The sequence below is a fragment of the Argiope bruennichi genome, chromosome 5 (assembly GCF_947563725.1).
Source record: "Argiope bruennichi chromosome 5, qqArgBrue1.1, whole genome shotgun sequence".
Lineage (NCBI taxonomy): Eukaryota > Metazoa > Arthropoda > Arachnida > Araneae > Araneidae > Argiope > Argiope bruennichi.
The window spans coordinates 131,830,686-131,849,985 of NC_079155.1; the positions used below are offsets into that span (position 1 = coordinate 131,830,686).

The 19,300-nt window shown below is 32.7% G+C and overlaps 1 protein-coding gene across 5 annotated transcripts in view; it reads left to right on the forward strand.

Moving 5' to 3' along the window:
- LOC129969040 (uncharacterized) overlaps positions 1 to 19,300 on the forward strand; it is a 123,308-nt gene that overhangs the window by 95,005 nt on the left and 9,003 nt on the right. For 4 of the 5 annotated variants that reach the window (XM_056083443.1, XM_056083442.1, XM_056083445.1 and 1 more), the window contains exons 2-5: positions 1,685 to 2,556; positions 7,062 to 7,678; positions 15,137 to 16,491; positions 17,343 to 17,637. In XM_056083443.1, coding sequence (XP_055939418.1) covers positions 1,753 to 2,556; positions 7,062 to 7,678; positions 15,137 to 16,491; positions 17,343 to 17,637 — 3,071 coding nt within the window. In that variant the 5' untranslated portion in view covers positions 1,685 to 1,752. Of the gene's footprint in view, positions 1 to 1,560; positions 1,605 to 1,684; positions 2,557 to 7,061; positions 7,679 to 15,136; positions 16,492 to 17,342; positions 17,638 to 19,300 lie in introns of all 5 variants that reach the window. The other variant, XM_056083444.1, reaches the window with a different exon arrangement.

Below are 19,300 nucleotides of genomic sequence, written 5' to 3' on the forward strand. Positions count from 1 at the left end.
TCAGAAGATCCAGTATGGAGAGCTGCGGACAATTCTCAAGTGTCGAGAATGAGCCGGGAATAGGCGGAGATATTCCCTCGGAAGCTTTGGCAACGAAGGCGAATACCTGGCATTCGAGTGGACCTCAGAAGGCACTGCTGGATCATTCTAATATACGGCTGGTTCGATGGAAGAAGTTTAAAGTGACCAACTGACCAGCCTGGCAAGAATTCATTCCGGAGGCCTCTACTACGATCCAGCGTTTCGCTCCATGGGACGCATTGCATTTTAAGAAGAGAAATCGAGTCTGGGTGTACAATCCGAAACGACGAAGAGGTCCGTGTCAAAAGCATTGAGAAGGTTCGGATGGATCGTTAGTCATCGCCAAATTAGTGAATGATGCCATCTTCGAAAGTGCGGAAGTCGCCAAACACATCAACATCATCACATCATTCGGAAGCCTACGCCAGTTGTTGGGACGCCAGCCCGGGACGTGCAGTCCTTAGGAGGGGGACAATGTTACGAATCTGTGATGCGGCTTTCCAGCATAGTTGGTTCCATGGGAGGCCCCAGAGCTTGGCGACAAAATTGGCGAGTTTGGCGCCAAAATAGATTATACCCGAAACATCGAGAATTTTCCCGACCGTCCAATAGGAACCGAGTTACGCCTCGAACGTTCCTGATTGGTTGAGAGGCTTCTAGCCCCGCGCCCTGAGACCAATAAAAGGAGGCGGCCGCGGCTGCCAGGGTGGTCGTAGTCGGAACCGACGGTAAAGAACTGGCCTTCCAGAGATAAGCGGAGCAGCGACGGAGTGACGCTAGTGCTGAACTAAGCTGTGTGCTACTGTCTGCAGTAGAATCTGTTGTATGCTGCTATTTATGCTGTTTTGTATGCTGCTGTTTATGCTGTTTTGTATGCTGCTGTGTATGCTGTTGTATGCTGCACGTCTCGGCTGAAGATAATCGTCTTCTGTGCTGTATATAGTTGTCGTCTTTGTGCTGTCCTGTGTGTCTTCGTGTAAATAAACGTCGTTGTTTTATTTTCTACTGCCGCCTGGTGATTGAGCGTTCTTCACACCATATAACTTCCACTATCCAAACGAGCCCCGGAAATTTCGTAACAATATTATTATCGAGTAACACATAGTATCAGTTCACTTTCTTTGAAAAGTAATTGAACTTATTTGAAAACATTGCATCTAAATAGTGATTTTAAAGAATTTCGCAGCGAGATTCTTAAATGCTACAAACCAAATTTCATGACTGTAACTATTTGTATTTGTCAGTTACTGAAAATAAAAAGGCAGAATTCATTTTTTTCTTCTCTTTTTTTAGATTTTGGGAGATCGGCCTCATGAATGTTTTTGAAAATAACGAAATCGAATTTTTTGGCGATTAAACAATTTTTTATATACTTTATGTTCGAAAAAAGTAAAAACGTTTCGAAATATTTACTTCAAAATGGATTATAAATGTTTTTATGGCATAATCTAATTATACTTGAATTGTTTTTAAGTACTGTAACAATAAAGACACGTTTATTAATACATTTAAATAAAACGTGTCAACTTCTTCTTTCAGAAGTTTTGCGTCTTAAATATTTGAGAACTTGAAACCTCTAGAAGGTAATTTTATATTTTCATACGAGATTATCCAAATAAATAATTAAAAGATTAGAAATTAAATTATTTTTTTGTTCTTTCAGAAACATGTTCTGAATTTCGAGCATTTGCGAAGACCTCGTCGTCTGAGCCCATAGAATCGGATGTTGAAATGGGGAACGGGAGCTCACACTCCATCGTCCTCGGATCTCCAAGATTCCAATCATCAGATTTCCCATCACGGAATGGTTATCAACATGATCATAGAGGCATCCCCAAGTACGCCCACCCCCAAAATAGAGTCTTGCCAAAACCCGTCGCCGGACAACGACTGCGCAGCACTGATAACGGGAGCATCCTCCAAACCGCCGGCACTATCCGCGGTCAGCGAAGGGACAGCGGGGGTAAGGAGGACCATGCCGACAGTGAGATGATGGGCATACTGCGAAGACGCTCCGAGATGATAGAGAAGGAGAACAATTGCTATCATCACCTTAATCTGCGGAACCACCGACTGTTTCACAGCGACCCGAACATCGCTCGTCGGCCCGGGTCAGGAGATGGATGCAGTCACGAGGAGTTTCAAGAAGCCTACACCAGTAGAAGGAGCTGCAATGGGGGAGCTGCCATCAGAGCCAGTAAACTGAAGTATAAAAAGAAAACTCGAGCACCTGATCCTCCACCACCTGGGAACAATTACTCCAGGCGACCTCAGGTCACCAACTACGACGATAGGAAGAGTACGAATGAACTGGCTTGTAAATGCATATCGAAGCCAAGGGCCCCACAACCACCAGCCATAGTTATCCACCCGCCCCCACCTCCACCGATGCCTAATTCTGTGACTACCAGGACCAAGATCGGTACTCCCCCATCTGCTTCCAAATCCGAAACACAGACATCAGAGAAGACAAGGTCGCAGCTAGTCACAAGGGCGGTGGAGAGTCAATACAATAAGACTACATACGAAAAGAACGTAAGTTTAATACATGTATTTGTCTTTGACTCTTCCTTAGTAACAACCATTTTCATTCTTATATAAATACAAATTATTTCAATGAAACAAATTCTATTCTATAATATGTTCAAACAGTTTTCATTGCTTTAACAAAATAATATTTATAAGTTGGAAAATTCAAAATACGAGAATCGCTCAGGCCAGAGTGTGGATTTAACTTTACCAATTTTTGTATATAGTTGCATCTTAGTTAGTAAGAAAGAAGTAAAAAAGTGTTGTCTAGATTTTAATTAGTCATCTAATTAAAAATGAGGAAACGCTATTGTTTTTCCTCAAATAACTTCGTAATATAATATTGCATTTTTATGCCAATTTAAAATTAAAAAAAAAAAAAAAAAGCTTTTTCTGGAATATCAACTGCATCTACTTTACATGCAAACTTTTCTCTAGTTTTTTTTAAAAAATATTTTTAAAGATGTAAGTGTATTATAAAGACTAATTTTATTATTTTAATTACTGTGTGTTTTACATATCCTGAAGTTATAAAGTAAATCTTTGTGAGCACATTATCATAGTTATAATTAAAATTAAATCTTTAAGAATAATACAAAGAAAATTGAATAAAGAACGAAATATTATCATATTACAATGTTTTGGCTCAGAAGTTCAAATCGTTTTATATTTTCCTTCTCATCTTTCTGATTCCTAAGAACCTACGATATCTCTAGGACTCACTTTTTTGTGATAAGTACTGGTGCCCCGTCACCAGATACTCAGAATTTTATTTCTGCTTCAAGCTTACCCTCTTCTTTTTGTCTCCTTTTTTATCCTTCGACGGCAAGTGAAAGCTCTCCAAGAGAGATTATTGATGACTTGTTTATTTCGTCTACAATAAAAATTCTAAGCATTGCCCGTTCACGGTAATCCCCGTTGCAGTTGGTAGATTGGCCGCTTTCCTGATTATGCTGCTAAAGATCAAGAGAAAAGGTCAATCTCTGGGATTTGACTTTAAAAGTTGCTTACATTCTTGGAGGTGATTTCGTCCGTATGGTTTAAGTCCTGATTTGCACCATAGAAAGTGCCGAGCCTGGTAATGTTTAGAGCTGATATCTGCCTTTCCTTGTTTAGCTCTGTGGTGGATGGTGCCATCGAAATCCAAACCCTTTTATTGTTTGATTGAAATCTTTCAATGAATCTTCTTCTGATGTGGGAGTATAAACTGGAGAATTGTTGCATCGATTCTATTCGCTATTTGATCATGTCTACAGTTAAGAAACACAAATCTATAAATTTCCTTATTATGATTTTAACTTCCAAACAAACCAAATATTTTCTCTTACATAAGGAATTGCTTGATTTTCTGAGCTCTGTCATTCCGCATGAAAGTCTGAATACTAACCACATCGACTCTTTGAGTATGAATTGTTGCATTCATCTGAAAATGAAATAATGGGATGCCCAAGTATCCAGGCATGATTAATTTCAAAGGAAATTACAGTGCAAAGAGATAATCAAAGCAGCATCTTATATTACGTTATTCTAAAGTTCAGGTACATTACCTAAAAGTGTGAAAACTGGTTATCTGTATTATCGAGTTCGTCCTTACATACAAATCTGTAGTGTGTAGAATACCTATGAGTTCTATAGAATGCCGAAAGCCGAAAGGCAAATTATGAATACATCTCTGATGGCCCTGTTTCTCTCTTTCTTTTTTTTTATCTCTTATATAAAGAAGATAAATGTGTGCGTGTATTTTGTGTGTGTTCAGTTTGATGGCTCTTTGCAAGCCTCACTGTTTAACCTTAATCTACCAAATTTGATATGTAATACTTTAGCGAGTGAAAATGTGCATTTTTTAAATTAGAATCTTAAATATAGAAATGTTAGAATATTTTAGATTAGAATCTAAAATGTCTAAATCTGATCGAACTCTCTTTACTTATCGAGCTCTAGATACTGATCGGATATTTGATTTCGAGCAAACATTCCTACCACTGAGAATGTCTGATAATATTTGCTGAATCATTTCGTAAGCAGTTTGAGATGGGGCATATATGTTGATGGATTGATAAATCTTTATTTTTCTGATTTATTTCAGATTAGTCTTTTTTTTTCACCGAAGTTATTGCTTATATTTAATTTCAGTTAATTCCTTTAGATGAAAGTTCATGTCCATGTTTTTTATTCAAATTGTCAGACATTAAAGTCGAGTTATTTTAATGACCTTATTCATATTTTATTCATTGTGCTTATGAACTCTTCTCATGGAGAGCGTGATATCATAGAGCTATTATGTCCGGTTCATCTGTCTTCTAAATTTAAAGGCATTGTAACGTCATTTTCTTCATTCATCCTGTAAACAACAAAGATATTAAACAGAATATTTCTTTAACTTTTAACAATGGAGAAAGAATTTTGCATTACAATACTAGACAATTCTATTTTCTGTACTCATATTTTTAAAACATGTTTGGTTTTAACCAAAAGGTCTTGAATTTAATAATTTCCTTTTGAAATTAAAGTTCAGATTTTAATGGAGATGACAATAAATTGGGAAAATTCAGAAATTAAAGAAACCGTGTGAGGTTACAAAATAGTACGAGCTGTATGACTATCAAAATTTGAAACTTAAAAATACTTTAATACAATAATAAAAAGTTTCATAAAGTATTTAGTTGAAAATTGTAGCCACTAGTAATTTTGGCGGACTAACTGGTCATCAGAGCAGCTAGTGTATAATATAATTAAAAGTTATTTCAAACTATTTACTAGGATTTCATATTTTGCCATATTTAAGCTACCTTCTTTACACTAAAATCTAAATATTCAACATATTTTTTTATTAAGATCACATGAGAAATGTAAAAACCTCTAAATTAAAGTCACAAATATAAAATATAACACTTTCAGTTATCAGGATTCAAATGTATTAATAAACTCTCACGTTATAAATAACTTCTTTCAAATTACTTAAGGAAACTTACCCAAATGAATCTCATGTATAAAATATTTATTATTTTAATAGAAAGGATTTTTAATTTCTTTATACGATAATTAGTGTACAAATCAATTAACCTTCAATGCTAAAAAATCATATTCACTTCAAATCTGAATGAAATAAATCTTATAAAATCTCTTAAATACTCAAAAAAAAATCCTTTATAATAATGGCTATTTCATCAAAAGAGAAGGAAATTATTTATTATTTGATTAGATAAAGCAAATAATAAGATACAAGGTATTTGCTCTCAGAAGACTAAGCGCACGGATCGTCAAAGGAGTCACATGATAGGCTGGCACATGCGCTCATCATAAACGTAGAATAAAGGGGCGTTGGGAATACCACAGCAATTAGGAAGGGATGTAGCATTGAAAAAGAAGCGAGTCCTCGGGTGCAATACGAGGTCAGATTATTATTTTGGATACAGAAGTCTGATATAAGTAGCACGCAGTTGTCACAAGTAGAAGCGAGGACTGGCTTCATAGAAGTGGGGATTGAATTTTCCTTCAGTGGAATCCTGTTTGGAATATAATGATGCACCAGGAGGCAGGTACACCACATTTCGGAAGAGTTTCCAAGTTAAAGAAAAATTCTCAAATATATAAATAATAATAATCCTCACCGCGGCTTCTCTTTACCAAAAATTTCCAGAGCTCTGGTGGGTTTTCGAGTCATCAATTTAACTGCCGTTATTTCATCATCTTTTTTAAATTGAAGGAACAGTCCAATATCCCCCCACCCCAAAAAAATTCGTTATTGTTTTATCTTATTGTTTCCTTCAAAATTCCGGATACAACTTTTTAAATTCAAAAGCATGACAAAAATTGACATAGCTGATTGGTTAAAAATGTCCAGCCAAAATTAACTGGTCAGAAGATAAAATCTAAGAATTTCAACAAATTTATCACAGAATGAAAATCGAACCAACAAAAACAATCGCAAAGAATTTAGAACAAAGGAATGAAATTGCCGCCTTTATTACAGAAGGTGAAAAACGCATAAAAATCAGGAATCAAATTAGGCTGATTGCGGGGCTCTTCAAATCTCACCTTCCTTTAGATTAAAACATTTTCGAGGAATATCTTTAATCCTGATATACAAGGAGGAAGCTTTTCCAGATATGTTTTCGCAAAATATCCAGTCTTATCTAAAAGCTGTAACTCAGCTGATAAGTGCAAAAAAATCCACAACAAAATGTAAATTTTTACAAAGCATTCCTAACAAATTAACAAGCGAAATTCTTTCCTCAACAGCATTACAGTACAGCGAAAAATATTATTATTTTTCCGAAGAAGTTTAAAATATAAGCCCGTAATTAAAAGAAAGAATTTTAAACTCGGGAAATAACAACAACAAAAAAAAATTGTCAAATAAATGTTTGGAATCAAAATGATTGCATGCAATTTAATCAATTAGGTATTCTCATTACCATAAATTTATTTTGGAAAAATTCGGCATGACTTCTTTTTAATAAAAAACCAAAAGTTTCTTTCATTTTATTTTTCACAACTTTTTTTAACAGATTCATCCTTTGGAAAAATGGAGAAACTGTAGAAGCACAGGAGATATTCGAATAGACGAAGAAGACGAACGTCCAGCCTCCAGAACCACTGTGTTCGACAGTAAAAAATTATCGGACAATCAAAACAAAATACCTTCCTACCTCCCCCAGAGACCAGATCCTTTTCAGAAAGAGATCCAAGCTGTCACTAAAAAGATCGCCGAAAGTCGTCAGCATGTGTCCTCCCATGAAGAAAAAGAAAAAAAGGCATCGAACTCTCCAGATTCTGATTCCAAACCCAAAGAGATGAATTCGCCGCCAAAATTTTACTTCTCAGATCCTGGGGCTTTCAAACCCGTTCCCAAGCCTACAGAAAAACCTGTTGAGACGACACATTCCGAAGGTTTCCTGAAATCGGATTGTGTTGGAAAAGACTCTGAAGAGCGGAAGTCCAATGAAAAGACGGCTGTCGACGAGATAGTGCCTTCGTTGCAGAGGTTTTCCCCCGGCAGGCGTCGCTTCAGACTGCCAAGCGGGAACAGCACCCCCACGCAGCAGCAAAAGGCCGAGAAGGAATGGGACCACTTGTCAAGGAGCGTATTCCACAAGCAGGATGGAGACTCTGCCATCGATGTCAGGTAACATTTGAAATTTTGTATGCATGGTTTAAATATGCGTTATAATAAAGCATACTTAAACCATGCATGTAACCAGCACTTTCTAAATCAAGGTTCTCAACATACTCCAAAAGAGATGGCAAATGAAAATTTATAAAAAATAGCAAATGCTTTAAAGGATTTTTTTTTTTTTTTTTTGTCATACAAAAGTATTAAGTATATGACGGAATATCGGTCACACGTTCCTTAAATTTTCATATCAGTAATTATTATTATTATTTTATTTTACATTTTCACAACTTTCAAGAATAAGTTTTGTGACTTTTTGTTTGGAAAAAAAATTGTTTGCCTTCTATCCCCAAAAACAATAAAAAAAGGTAAGCTTTTTTTCCCGCCAGCAATAGCTATAAATTTTATTTAGATCTGAAAATTTGAGATCATATTTAATTTTACGATAATGTTGAAACATATTTAAAATAATTTGTTTTGAAATTCTGAATAAGTTCTTGTCACTTCAGAGAAAAATTGCTTTTGACATCACTATGCAGAAAAAATAATTCCTCTATATCTTCTTAAAGAAACTATATCTTCTTAAGAAGTATAAAATAATGAGGAGCAATATTTTATACTTTTTAGTTAATCGGTTTCGAAAATGTGATGTATTAATATTCTTTAATTACATTCTTATTTTTTACTTTTCAGTCTTGTGTGTGAGAAATTTTGCAACCGATTTTAAACTAACATTTTTATAAGTTATACCAACTAACAAAATTCATACCGAACAGATAAGAAAGTCAGTTAATATAATATCATCCAGTTCTGAGCTATGTCGAAAGTTTCTCTCATTCATCGAGAAGTTAATTTAAAATCGATTGCAAAATTTGTATTGAACAGACAAACAAACAGATAGAATGCTAAAAAATTATTATCATTAAAGAGGCATAATTAGGGATTGCAATACCGGACCAAAATTTCAATACCGGTATTCGGTATTTTTTAAATCTTAATACCGGGATACCGGTTTTAATACCGGTATTAGAAATTTTAGAAAACACAGGTGTTTTTTTTTTGTTTTATTTGCCAGTTTTGTTAGAGAGTGTAAATATCACATAAAATAATTTGTAACTTATAAATTATAACAGTATATAATTACAAAAAAGTAAAGAAATATCTTATTTATTTAAATCACAAAAAAAGTGTAAATATCACTATTCAGTCTGTGATACTATTACAAATTTTTGAAATGTGATCTTAAAAAACATAATTGTACTGTCATTAAGCCTGAAAAGTAATTTTGTGTAAAAATTACCAGCTGTCGAAAACGCTCTTTCGGCATCTACGCTAGTTGGTGGTACTGTTAGCAATGCGCGATATACTTTTTCCAAGTATTTACCTCTAAATCCCTCATCTTCAAACAAATCGATTTCTGGTCGGATGGTTTTGGATATAGCTGATTTCTGCATTGTATTTCGGTTCGTTGAATTCTTTTATTTATCGCTAATTCTAATTTTTGTTCAAGAGACAATTCCTTTTGGCTGTATGACAGATGCGTACAGCTCATAAAAAAGCCAATAAATCACGCGTAGCTCTTTGAAAAAAGGGGGTAGGGAGTAATTAGTCTAGGTTTGCTAAAATATATGTTATCTGTTGGCAAGAGTATTTGGCGAGAAAATGTATTGGTATTTTAACTAAATTTTGATGCTTAAACACAGGGAAAAAACTTTTGTCTCTATGTGTATATGCTGGCTCTGTACACACCAGGCCGTCTGCCTATCAAATCTGGCAAATATATATTTTGGAGGGTAGGAAAGTGATTTTTTTGAATTTTTAATTAGAATTTTAATTTATCAAAAAATAAGAGAATTATTTGATAACTTTGATAACTTTCTAAAAATTTACAGAAAAAAATAGTTTTTACTTCCAAATCATATCCATTCTCTGCATTATTCATTCACAGTCAAAGTATGCTAAATATAGTTCTCAAATGAAAATAAATAAAGTTTAAAAGAAAATCTGGAACAGGAACATCTGAACTGAACTATTACCATCACAAGCGATTCCAATTGTTTTAAGATAAGTGGATTATTTAAATGTGCATTTCAGCTAATTAATAACACACAAGTCAATAAGAGAATTTAACAGTTGATAAATTTGCTACTATTTGAAATTAAATTTGTTCAAAACTTTTGATAAATCTGGTAATCAAATAAATAATTCATATACACATGAAATAAATAACTTAAGAAGCCTGATATAGTTATAAAAATACATTTTATCTTATATTTAAAAATCTAGTTTTCTCGTTTATATGAAAACTTTATCTTTTCATACGTAAATATAAACGGAAGATCTTAACTATAAAACATACATGCTATCTAAGATCTGTATTCTTTTTACAGAATAAAAATACGCAAGTACTGATAAACCAATAAAATGAATGTTGTTTAAAAAATTTTAAGATAATTTACATTAGAGATAACATTATTTTTTGTATTAATATTTTTAAATGCACAGAATTGCACATTTCTTTCTCCCAAACATACGTGTGTTAAATTTAGTATATCTACATCCAGTGGTTGATATTTTAAATAGATTGATAGACGCATATATATACATTCACTTTTATTCTTGGAAGAAAATCTTATTTTGTTAATTAAAACTTCTAGATTAAAGTCTGAATATTCCACACTAATTTTTAAATAATTTTAAACGAAATTTTGGAAATACCTGTGAAATTTAAAGTATATGCTTCCGTGTTTAAATTCAATTTTTTCCATTCCCTCCCCTCCCCCCTCCTTTGTGTGTGTGTGTGTGTGTGTGTATGCGCGCGCGTATGTTATCAGGTATTTTGTTATTTAAGTTCCTAAATCAGTCCTTATTTTATTTTATGAATTAAAAAGAAAATTCGGGATATTTTAATGGAACATTACAACTGAAAATGGAATAATAATACGTAAGAAAGCATTTTTTAAACTTTTCCCGAATTTACTATTTATTTGATTTTTATAATATCGCAATGTATTGAATATTATTTTAAAATATTCTTAGTGTGATTTCTTTTATCTTTTGTGATATTGTTACAAATTTAGATAATTTTTAAACGCTGTATTCTCTTATTTTTCCATTGATGATGTAAATTTTGAAAGTAGAATGCATAAGAAGCTTATAAAGAATACTTATGATAAATATTAATCGCAAAATGCATATGCAGGTAAGTTAACATAATATTCTAATTGGATGAAAAAGTATTTAGATATGACGAGTCTGATTAAATGACAAATCTTAACAAAGAGTGATTAGTTAAAAAAAGCAACAAAGAAAACTACCCTCAGCTCTTGATAATTTTTAGTAGTTGTAGAAAGGTATTTAGTTTTATACTTTCATTTATGACAGACGGCCCTGCAGTCAATTTATTCAAGTCATAATCAAGTATTTATTAAATTAATTTTAGAATTTTATTCTAGTTATATTCCTAATTACCATTTACAAGTTATTCGTTATGCTGTTTTATAATTCTAAAAAATTGGATCTTTACAGTTTAAAAAAATATATTTCATATTTCCTCCTTTTACAATATTGTTTAGAGTGTTATATAAAGTTGTCTTTTGTTTTCGATATTTTGCTTAAAATTAATTTTACGTTTTGACTGTGCACTTTTTTTATTTGTACAATATTGAAATGGACTTTTTAGAAAGGGACATAATATTACGACTTCAGTTTTCAAAATTTACTACTTAAAATTGCTGAATAAAAATTAAATTAAAATCAATTAAAAAATTTGGAGAGAAAAATTGCTTTGAGATTTGCATTATCTCAGGGCCCCTGGAAGGTTTAAAACAGCTATAAATTCTTCTGAAATAAGAAATAATTATATTGATTAAAATATGGATAAAACGCATAGCTAATCAGTAAACATTTTAATTAAGGTGTAGATGTATATTGTTGAAGAGTGTATTACCAGAACTTCATTCAAAACTATTTTTAATGATTTATTGTAAATATAAGAACGATCTTCAATAAAATTAAAGTTACTGAAGAACATATACTACATTTATTAATGTAAAAATCATTTTTCTTAATTCTATTTTATTTTTTAACAGTAGATTTGTATTATGGTTTAATAAATAGTGCAACTAGAAGAAAATTAAATTTGAATTCAGCTAATATCTCCTACAAATTTTCGCAGATACAAATGATCAGTTAGCAAAATATTAATATACTTCTGATTTAGTAAGTTGCTTATTTTATACACCGTATACTTACAATATTTCATATACAAAACGCAAAGTCATACAATGAACAAATAATTTATCTTTATCAGAGTACAGATTTTTAAAAAAATGTAACAATATTTAAATTATATCTACGATGACAAACAGAAAATTTTAAATTTGTAATGGCTTTCTACTCTGGAAACTGATTTTTTTAAAATTGATATAGCGTGAAAACTTAACATCCGTAATTGGAAGCTTTTCTTACTACTTACGGAATTTCAAGAATTTCTTTTGCAAGTTTTCCCTCTTTACAAATCATTCCAATACCACTAACCTCATTTAATTATACTTTAAATTTAAGAAACAACTTTTTTAAGTGCCTATATTTAAATAACATATTTTAATGTTCGAAATTATTGAATTAAATAAACGAATGAAGAAGAAATAAATCAAAAATTAATGAAACGCAAACTTTTTCGTTTAATGCAAAACGTTATATTGATGTAAAGTAATGCATTTATATCTGAAATCTAGAAAAAATGATTATTATTTTGAAGAGGGTACACTATTTATATGAGTAGAAATATCATTCCTCAATGTTTTTATCTTACATTTTTAAATAAATACATGGCAAAGCAATCCATCTTTCATAAAAAGCAAAGTGGAAATTACTCCTATAGTATTAAAACGCATGAAATTATATTAATGAACGTATCGTTAAGTATTCGAAATTGTGTCAAACATCAGGCTAACTCTCGCCAAATATGACACTTTTAGATAACGTTTAAGATGTTGTAACCTCTTCTAGAACTGGCCCTTATCAGTAAGTAACACAACCGCATTGTAAACGAGACAACTGATTAACAGTTTTATGATCCGTACGCAAATGGTTTTACGCATCTGTCCCACTACCATTCCTTTTCACTATCGACAGTAGTGACATCATAATCTTCGATAATTGAACCAAATTCTTCTGAATGTGGATAGGTTTGTGGGTAAAAAATTTTAAGAAAATTTACTCTAAACTTAATCAGATTTGAATTGGTTATTTTCTTTTCTTCTTTTTCATTTTTAAAATCATTATAATTATGTAAATACGTAAGACATTTTCTATTTCGGTATGCCTTTCTTCTGTGCGATTTTTCAATGTAATATATAATTCTTCAGATAGTGATGTGTACTGTTCTTTCAGTGACTGCAACATGAAATTTATTGTTGCATTAGCTGTTAAAAATTAGAATCTCTCCGACATAATGCCTCAATAGTCAGTTTTATTGGAAGTAGAGCTGATATAGTTCTGGATATTAAGTCGAATTCACTATATGAAAAATTAATTTACAGGTTTAAGTCGATTATTGCTTTTTGGATTGGATTTCTCAGTTTCAAAAATCGTTCCATCATTAGGAGTAAACTGTTCCAACGTGTTTTAGAATCTAATATTAACATATATTCTGTTTTATTTTCAGTTAGTATATATTATAGTAATATATCCTTTTTATAGGAGAACGTTTAAATATCTTAACAATTTTTCGAATATAAATTATAGGAAGCAATTCTTGATAGGTTAATATTTCATCCTCATTAGCAATATCTTCAACAATTACATTGTCATTATCTTCATTGTCAATATCACTCTCACTCTTACTCTCTTCACAGTTGGAATACGAAATTTCTATATCCACAGTATTTGGATTCTTCTGTTCTTTATTTTTTTGGTATAATACATCTATTACTCTTAATTGAATTCCATGTGCATAGCACAACTGCTGATTTGCACCAATCAACTTTCCAACTTTTTTCATATTTTTTGCCCCATCAGTTGTTATGGATACAATATTTTCTTTCAGGGATAATCCATGTTTCGCTAATTTAGATTTAAGCCATTAATTGACTAATTCATTTCGCCCGTTAGGGAGACATAAAAACAAAAACGTATACTATTTTGCTATGTTCGCGATACCTGAACATATAGTGGAGACAATTTTAAAAATTTCTAGTAAATACCGAAAAACCGGTATTTAAACTTGTGAATACCGGTATTACGAAATTGTACAAATGGCTCAAAATACCGATATTCGGTATCCCGGTATACCGGTATTGCAATCCCTAGACATAATGTATGTTAATGTTTAAGTTTTCGTTCATTTATTAGGTAACAAATGTTGTGCTTAAAATAAATGAGTTTTATTTAATGAGACATTTTGTATCAAAATCTTATGAATGTCGTTTTTGAATGCAAAAATTCATTCAATATGTTTGGTTAATGGCTCAGGGAAAAAAAAATGAAAGGCATTAATTGTTTTCCAATATATCTTTTAGAGAAGGGCAACTCAGATTCCCATACGAGGCTCAGAGCAATAGCGTAAATGTAGGTTGACTGGACTAGCAAAATGCCCGGAATCCAAGGTCTTGGAGTGAGAGGGCGGGGGGGGGGGTATCCCGATGTGCGAATTTGCTATTACAGATACTGTTACAGTACTAACTGTAATGATGGAAGACTAAAAAGTATTTTAATATAAGCTGAATAATATATTAATGCAGATAATACAGATTGAATAATATATTAATATAGATAATATAGAATGAAAAATATATTAATGTAGTAAAATCATCAAAACTGTGTCGAATAGTTAAAAAAAAAACTAAATTGTTACTTTTAGAAAAGGCCATAGAATCTTAGATTTGTATAAAAAGGATGCATCTCTCAATTATAATAATAATAAGTCTTATTTAATCTTCTAGATACGAAATAGGCGAATTTTCATCTAATGGAGAGTTTGCAGATTTGCTATTTAAAAAAAAATCATCTTATGTCATCAAATGTTCCTAATATATATATATATATATATATATATATATATATATATATATATTAAATCACACTTGAACTAATCTCACTTATTCCACGAGTTTTCTCATCTAGTTATCTTGTACCATAGATAACTTTGCTGTAATGCGAGTTCGAAATAAACAATTTTAAATTAAAGTGTTTATTAACCTTTAGACATTTTTAAAAGTTGCATCAAATGAAAATGTAAACAAATGCGGAATTATTTCCTTTTTATAAATTATGATATTCTTTATATTTAACCAAATATTATTATAAAAAGTCATGAAATATTTGAAATTTTTTTTTTCGAATGACGTTACAATTTTCTGAATATCTCATCCTAAGCGTTTGTCCATTTCTCTTTTGATTTGTTACTATAACGTCATTCCAAAAGAAAAGTTCAGGATGCAATTTATTTATTTATTCTTATTTTAGATTAAGACCTGTTTTACCAAGGAAGCCTCCGGAGGTGCCAAAATTTTCTCCTTCAGAAGCATGGCAGGCACTCGGATCGGATGGCATGGGAAGCAGCAATCATTCCACAAGCGACGACGGTCCAGAATCTTTTTCTGCTTACAAGCAGAATCTGCAGCAGCGAAACGGAATGAATGACCGATCTCGGAGAAAGTCGGATATGGACTATGACAGGTACGACCGCTTTGGTGCAGACGGTTTCAAACACAGCAGCATGAGTGACAGTCACTGGACGCCGAGACAAGATTTGCTAGACGACTCGGACGTCAGCAGCGAGGACAGTGAGGAAGCCATTGTGCCCCGAATGAGACCAGGTTTGGAGGAGATTTCGACCCGATTCTCTCTTCCAAGTGTTATGTTTTCGAATATGAGGCCGATTGGTTCAGAAATAAAAGCCAATTCCACTCAACCTTCTTTCTTGAAAGACAGTACGAAAATTAGTAAGAAAAAGATTCCGAAGCGAAATGACCCCACATATGACAACTGTCCGGGTCACAATTTCAAACGATTTCTAAGCAAACGAAACAAATATCTAAGCGAAGAAGACATTACCGTTTCAGATTCTAACTGGACTTTTGGACAGTACGGACTTCAAAAAAGAGGGAAGCAATATTCTTCGGATCTAATGCTATCCGATAAGAAAAAGTACGAACTCATGGTACAAAATCATTTTGGGGATTTTCTGGGTGATATATTAGTATCGAAAGCGAATCACATGAGAAAACAAATGAAATCATCTGATTCTGGAAATTCGAATTTCTCGTTTTATTCAACTGATGGCCAGATTATGTATAACCCTGATAAAGGGGGGTTTGTGAAAGACGAAGAATGCTCTCCTCCAACCAGAGGTAGAGTTTATGACATGAGAAGACGTTTCGATGCCATCGCAGATGCTTCAAGGCAAAACTTTGGACTCAAAAACTCAAAGAAGAGGGACACTGCTTCCGATTTCGATCTGAGTCGGAGACGAGATCTTGAGCTGGCAAAGATGTTAGAAGATGAGGTGAGGAAAAGGAGGAACAAAGAGAAGATTTCCATCAGGCAGCAGCTTCAAAGGATGAAGCAACTTCAGTCGGATGGCGAAGATGACTTCGATGATGAGGCGTACTTCACAGAGCCCAAATCCAGAGAAGATTCCCAATCTCCGTTTTTCAATCCTGACAGAACAACAACTGTGTCTGAGTTGGGCCTGAAGCAGTTTCGATTTGGACAAGGACCCACTGCGACAGATTCTTCTCATTTGAGTCACTGGCAAAGCTCACCCGCTCTGCTTGAGGATTCCGTAATGAAGACAAACATGCACCCTTCGGCTAAAGGTAAGTTTAAAATTGTTCTTACAAATGGAGATGAACAATGATTTTGATAGCCACAATTTGACCAGAGAAATTTGAAGTTTATGAGCTCTTTCATATAGGGGAGAATTGTTAAAGTGATTATCTGACTTTCAATAACATTGTAAACAACTTCTTAATGGAATTATGCAACAATCCAGAATGGTATCTGTATTAACACAAAATTTTGACTAATTTTCGTAATTGCTTTTCCGTTTTTTTTTTTTTTTTTTTTTTGTAACTTGTTTAACTTGAAATTTGGGCAGACAACTTTATTTTAATATTTTGGAAGTTGCGTCAAGTGATTAGACGTCATGGATTAGAGGGGATAAAAACCTATTTTAGATTATTTGTTTTAACGTGTAAGGAAAGATCCTCAATTAGTTTGATTTTTCTTAGTAGTTTTGAAATGCCCTGGTATCTTTAAATTAATTCATATTCAAAAAAAAATCTAACTTATTCAAATCTTTATAATTTATTTTCTGATGCATTCTCGTTTGAAAGATTTTTTTTTTTCTGAACACAGAATATATTTATTCTCTCTTAGTGGATAATCTTAGTGACATTTCGTAATCCTTTTAATATGATTAAAGTAAATTGACAGACATCGTGATAATTGTCTGCAATAAATCAAACAGACGACCAATCAGACGGGAAAGTCCCGACTGTTACTTCTTGGTTCCGGTTAGACGTCTCCACATCTTGAATCCCCTTGGATGAAATTCGGGTAATCCAATCTCTTCAGACAAATCCTATTCCCCCCTCCCCCTCCTCCTCAAAAAAAATTATGAACTCATCTCAAATAGTTTGCACTCGAGACTTATTTTTATTTTCAGGTCGGCTGTCTCTATCTTCCGTCATGAGCTCCCCCGACTCCGGTGCGTGGGTGCAGAGCAATGGAGTGGTGGACACGTGGTTGCAGAAACAGCAGAAGTTGGGCTTGGATGGTCTGAAGAAAGAGTCCAGCAACAGTCCGGATGGGCGTCTGACAACTTCGGACCAGGCGAACGATGGGGACGTTAGCTCTTCTCCTACACCAGCCCCGCAGAAGAAAGAGAGGAGGAAGACCAACATCTACAAGCAGCTCATGGACATCGTCAGAAAAGAGGAGAGACACCTCAAGCAAGCTCAGTAAGTTATTCATTTTTCTGTGATTCAGGTCAGTAACGTTTATGCCCCGCTTTGAAGTAACGTGAGGGCTATTTTGAGACAGACCTCACAATTTTGAGCTGTAATCAAATGGCGAGGAGGACGGCACTCATATCACCTGGCCTGGAGGAATTTAACTTTCAACAAACCTTTTTACATTCGATGGAGTTGGTCCTTCAAATCTGAAGCTCTCCGGTTCCAAAGCAAAGATTTTACCAACGACCATCGCAGTCTACAGTGTTTCTTTCGAATAATTTTATAAGAATTCTTTCACGTTTTAAGAGGCATCTCTTCTTGAAATAAGCTTTGTCCTCATTTATTAATTCGGTTTTTTCTGTTTTGCTTGTTTGTAATATCTCGGAACTTTTGGCGCGCTTTCAGAATTCTTTATGAAGACGTTATTAATATTTAGTCTTTTTCCCTTGAGGATATCTCAAAAATTCTAAAGCTGACAGTTTATTTCTTTTCTTATTCCTTCCTTCCTGAAGGACCTCCCCCCCCCCTCAATCTTTATAATTGGTTACGTAAAATAGGTAACTAACTTTTAAGTAACCAACCTACGGGATGGATGTTTTAACGTTTTGTTATTTCTCTTTGTTGAGATACAAAGAACCCTGAGCTAAGAATTTCAAATTTCCAATATGAATTCGAATCGCTTGACAATACTATTTTTTTTTAATTTATCGCCTACTGGGATAAAGTGAAAAAAAAAAAGAATATTATAAAAACAACATACAATTAGAAAACTTTTGTTTAGGATTAAATAGTAATTTGAAATAGACGCTCGATTTAGAAATCAAACAGACTTTTGTAGTTGTTCAATCAGATAATAATCTTATTATAACTGCAGATGTATACTGTTAAAAGCTTCTTCATTATAGGATGTCAGTATAGTTACAGTTAGATATTACAGATTAATATAATTACTTCTTCTGCCTCGCTGCATGAGATATAAAGATTAATTTTTTAAAACTTTTATAACGATTTATTTAACATTATTTAAATCAATTCTTAATTCTACTTAGAAATAGATTTTAATATCTGTTTCAGTTTTAAGACATTTTCATGAAAAGTAAAAGTAAAAATTATTTGCTTTTAAGTAGATTTTTTTTACACAGTTGAAAGCTAAGCAGATCTGCAATTCAATAATAGCAGGTTAAAAATTTAATTAATTTGCAGTTAAGATAAGCCTGATTTTTAAACCTTAGATTTTAGAAGCACTTCCCTTTTTTTTACTATTTATATATCGAATGTACATTTTAAATTAATAACTTTAGCAAATTTATTTGGATATACTTTGAGTTATTCTTAGAATTATCGTTTCCTGCTTTTGTTGCATTAGTTGTTTTAGGTAATCGTGTTTTTATTCGATAAGGTTCCACAACAAATTGAACAAGATTAATTATTTCGTTTAATGTATTGTGATAATTATACATATTTATATATAACTTGTAGGTGATAAATAAATTAAGAAAGTATTGACTTTCGAAATTTATTTTCGTATTCTTTTCTTAATCAAGCTGTAAAAATGTGATCTTTACGTTATATTATACACCTATTCTACTCTAGAGATAGTATAAGATTAATTTATTCAATCAATCATTTGTTGTGTTATGACTTGATCTACAATGCTTGCTCTGTTCCA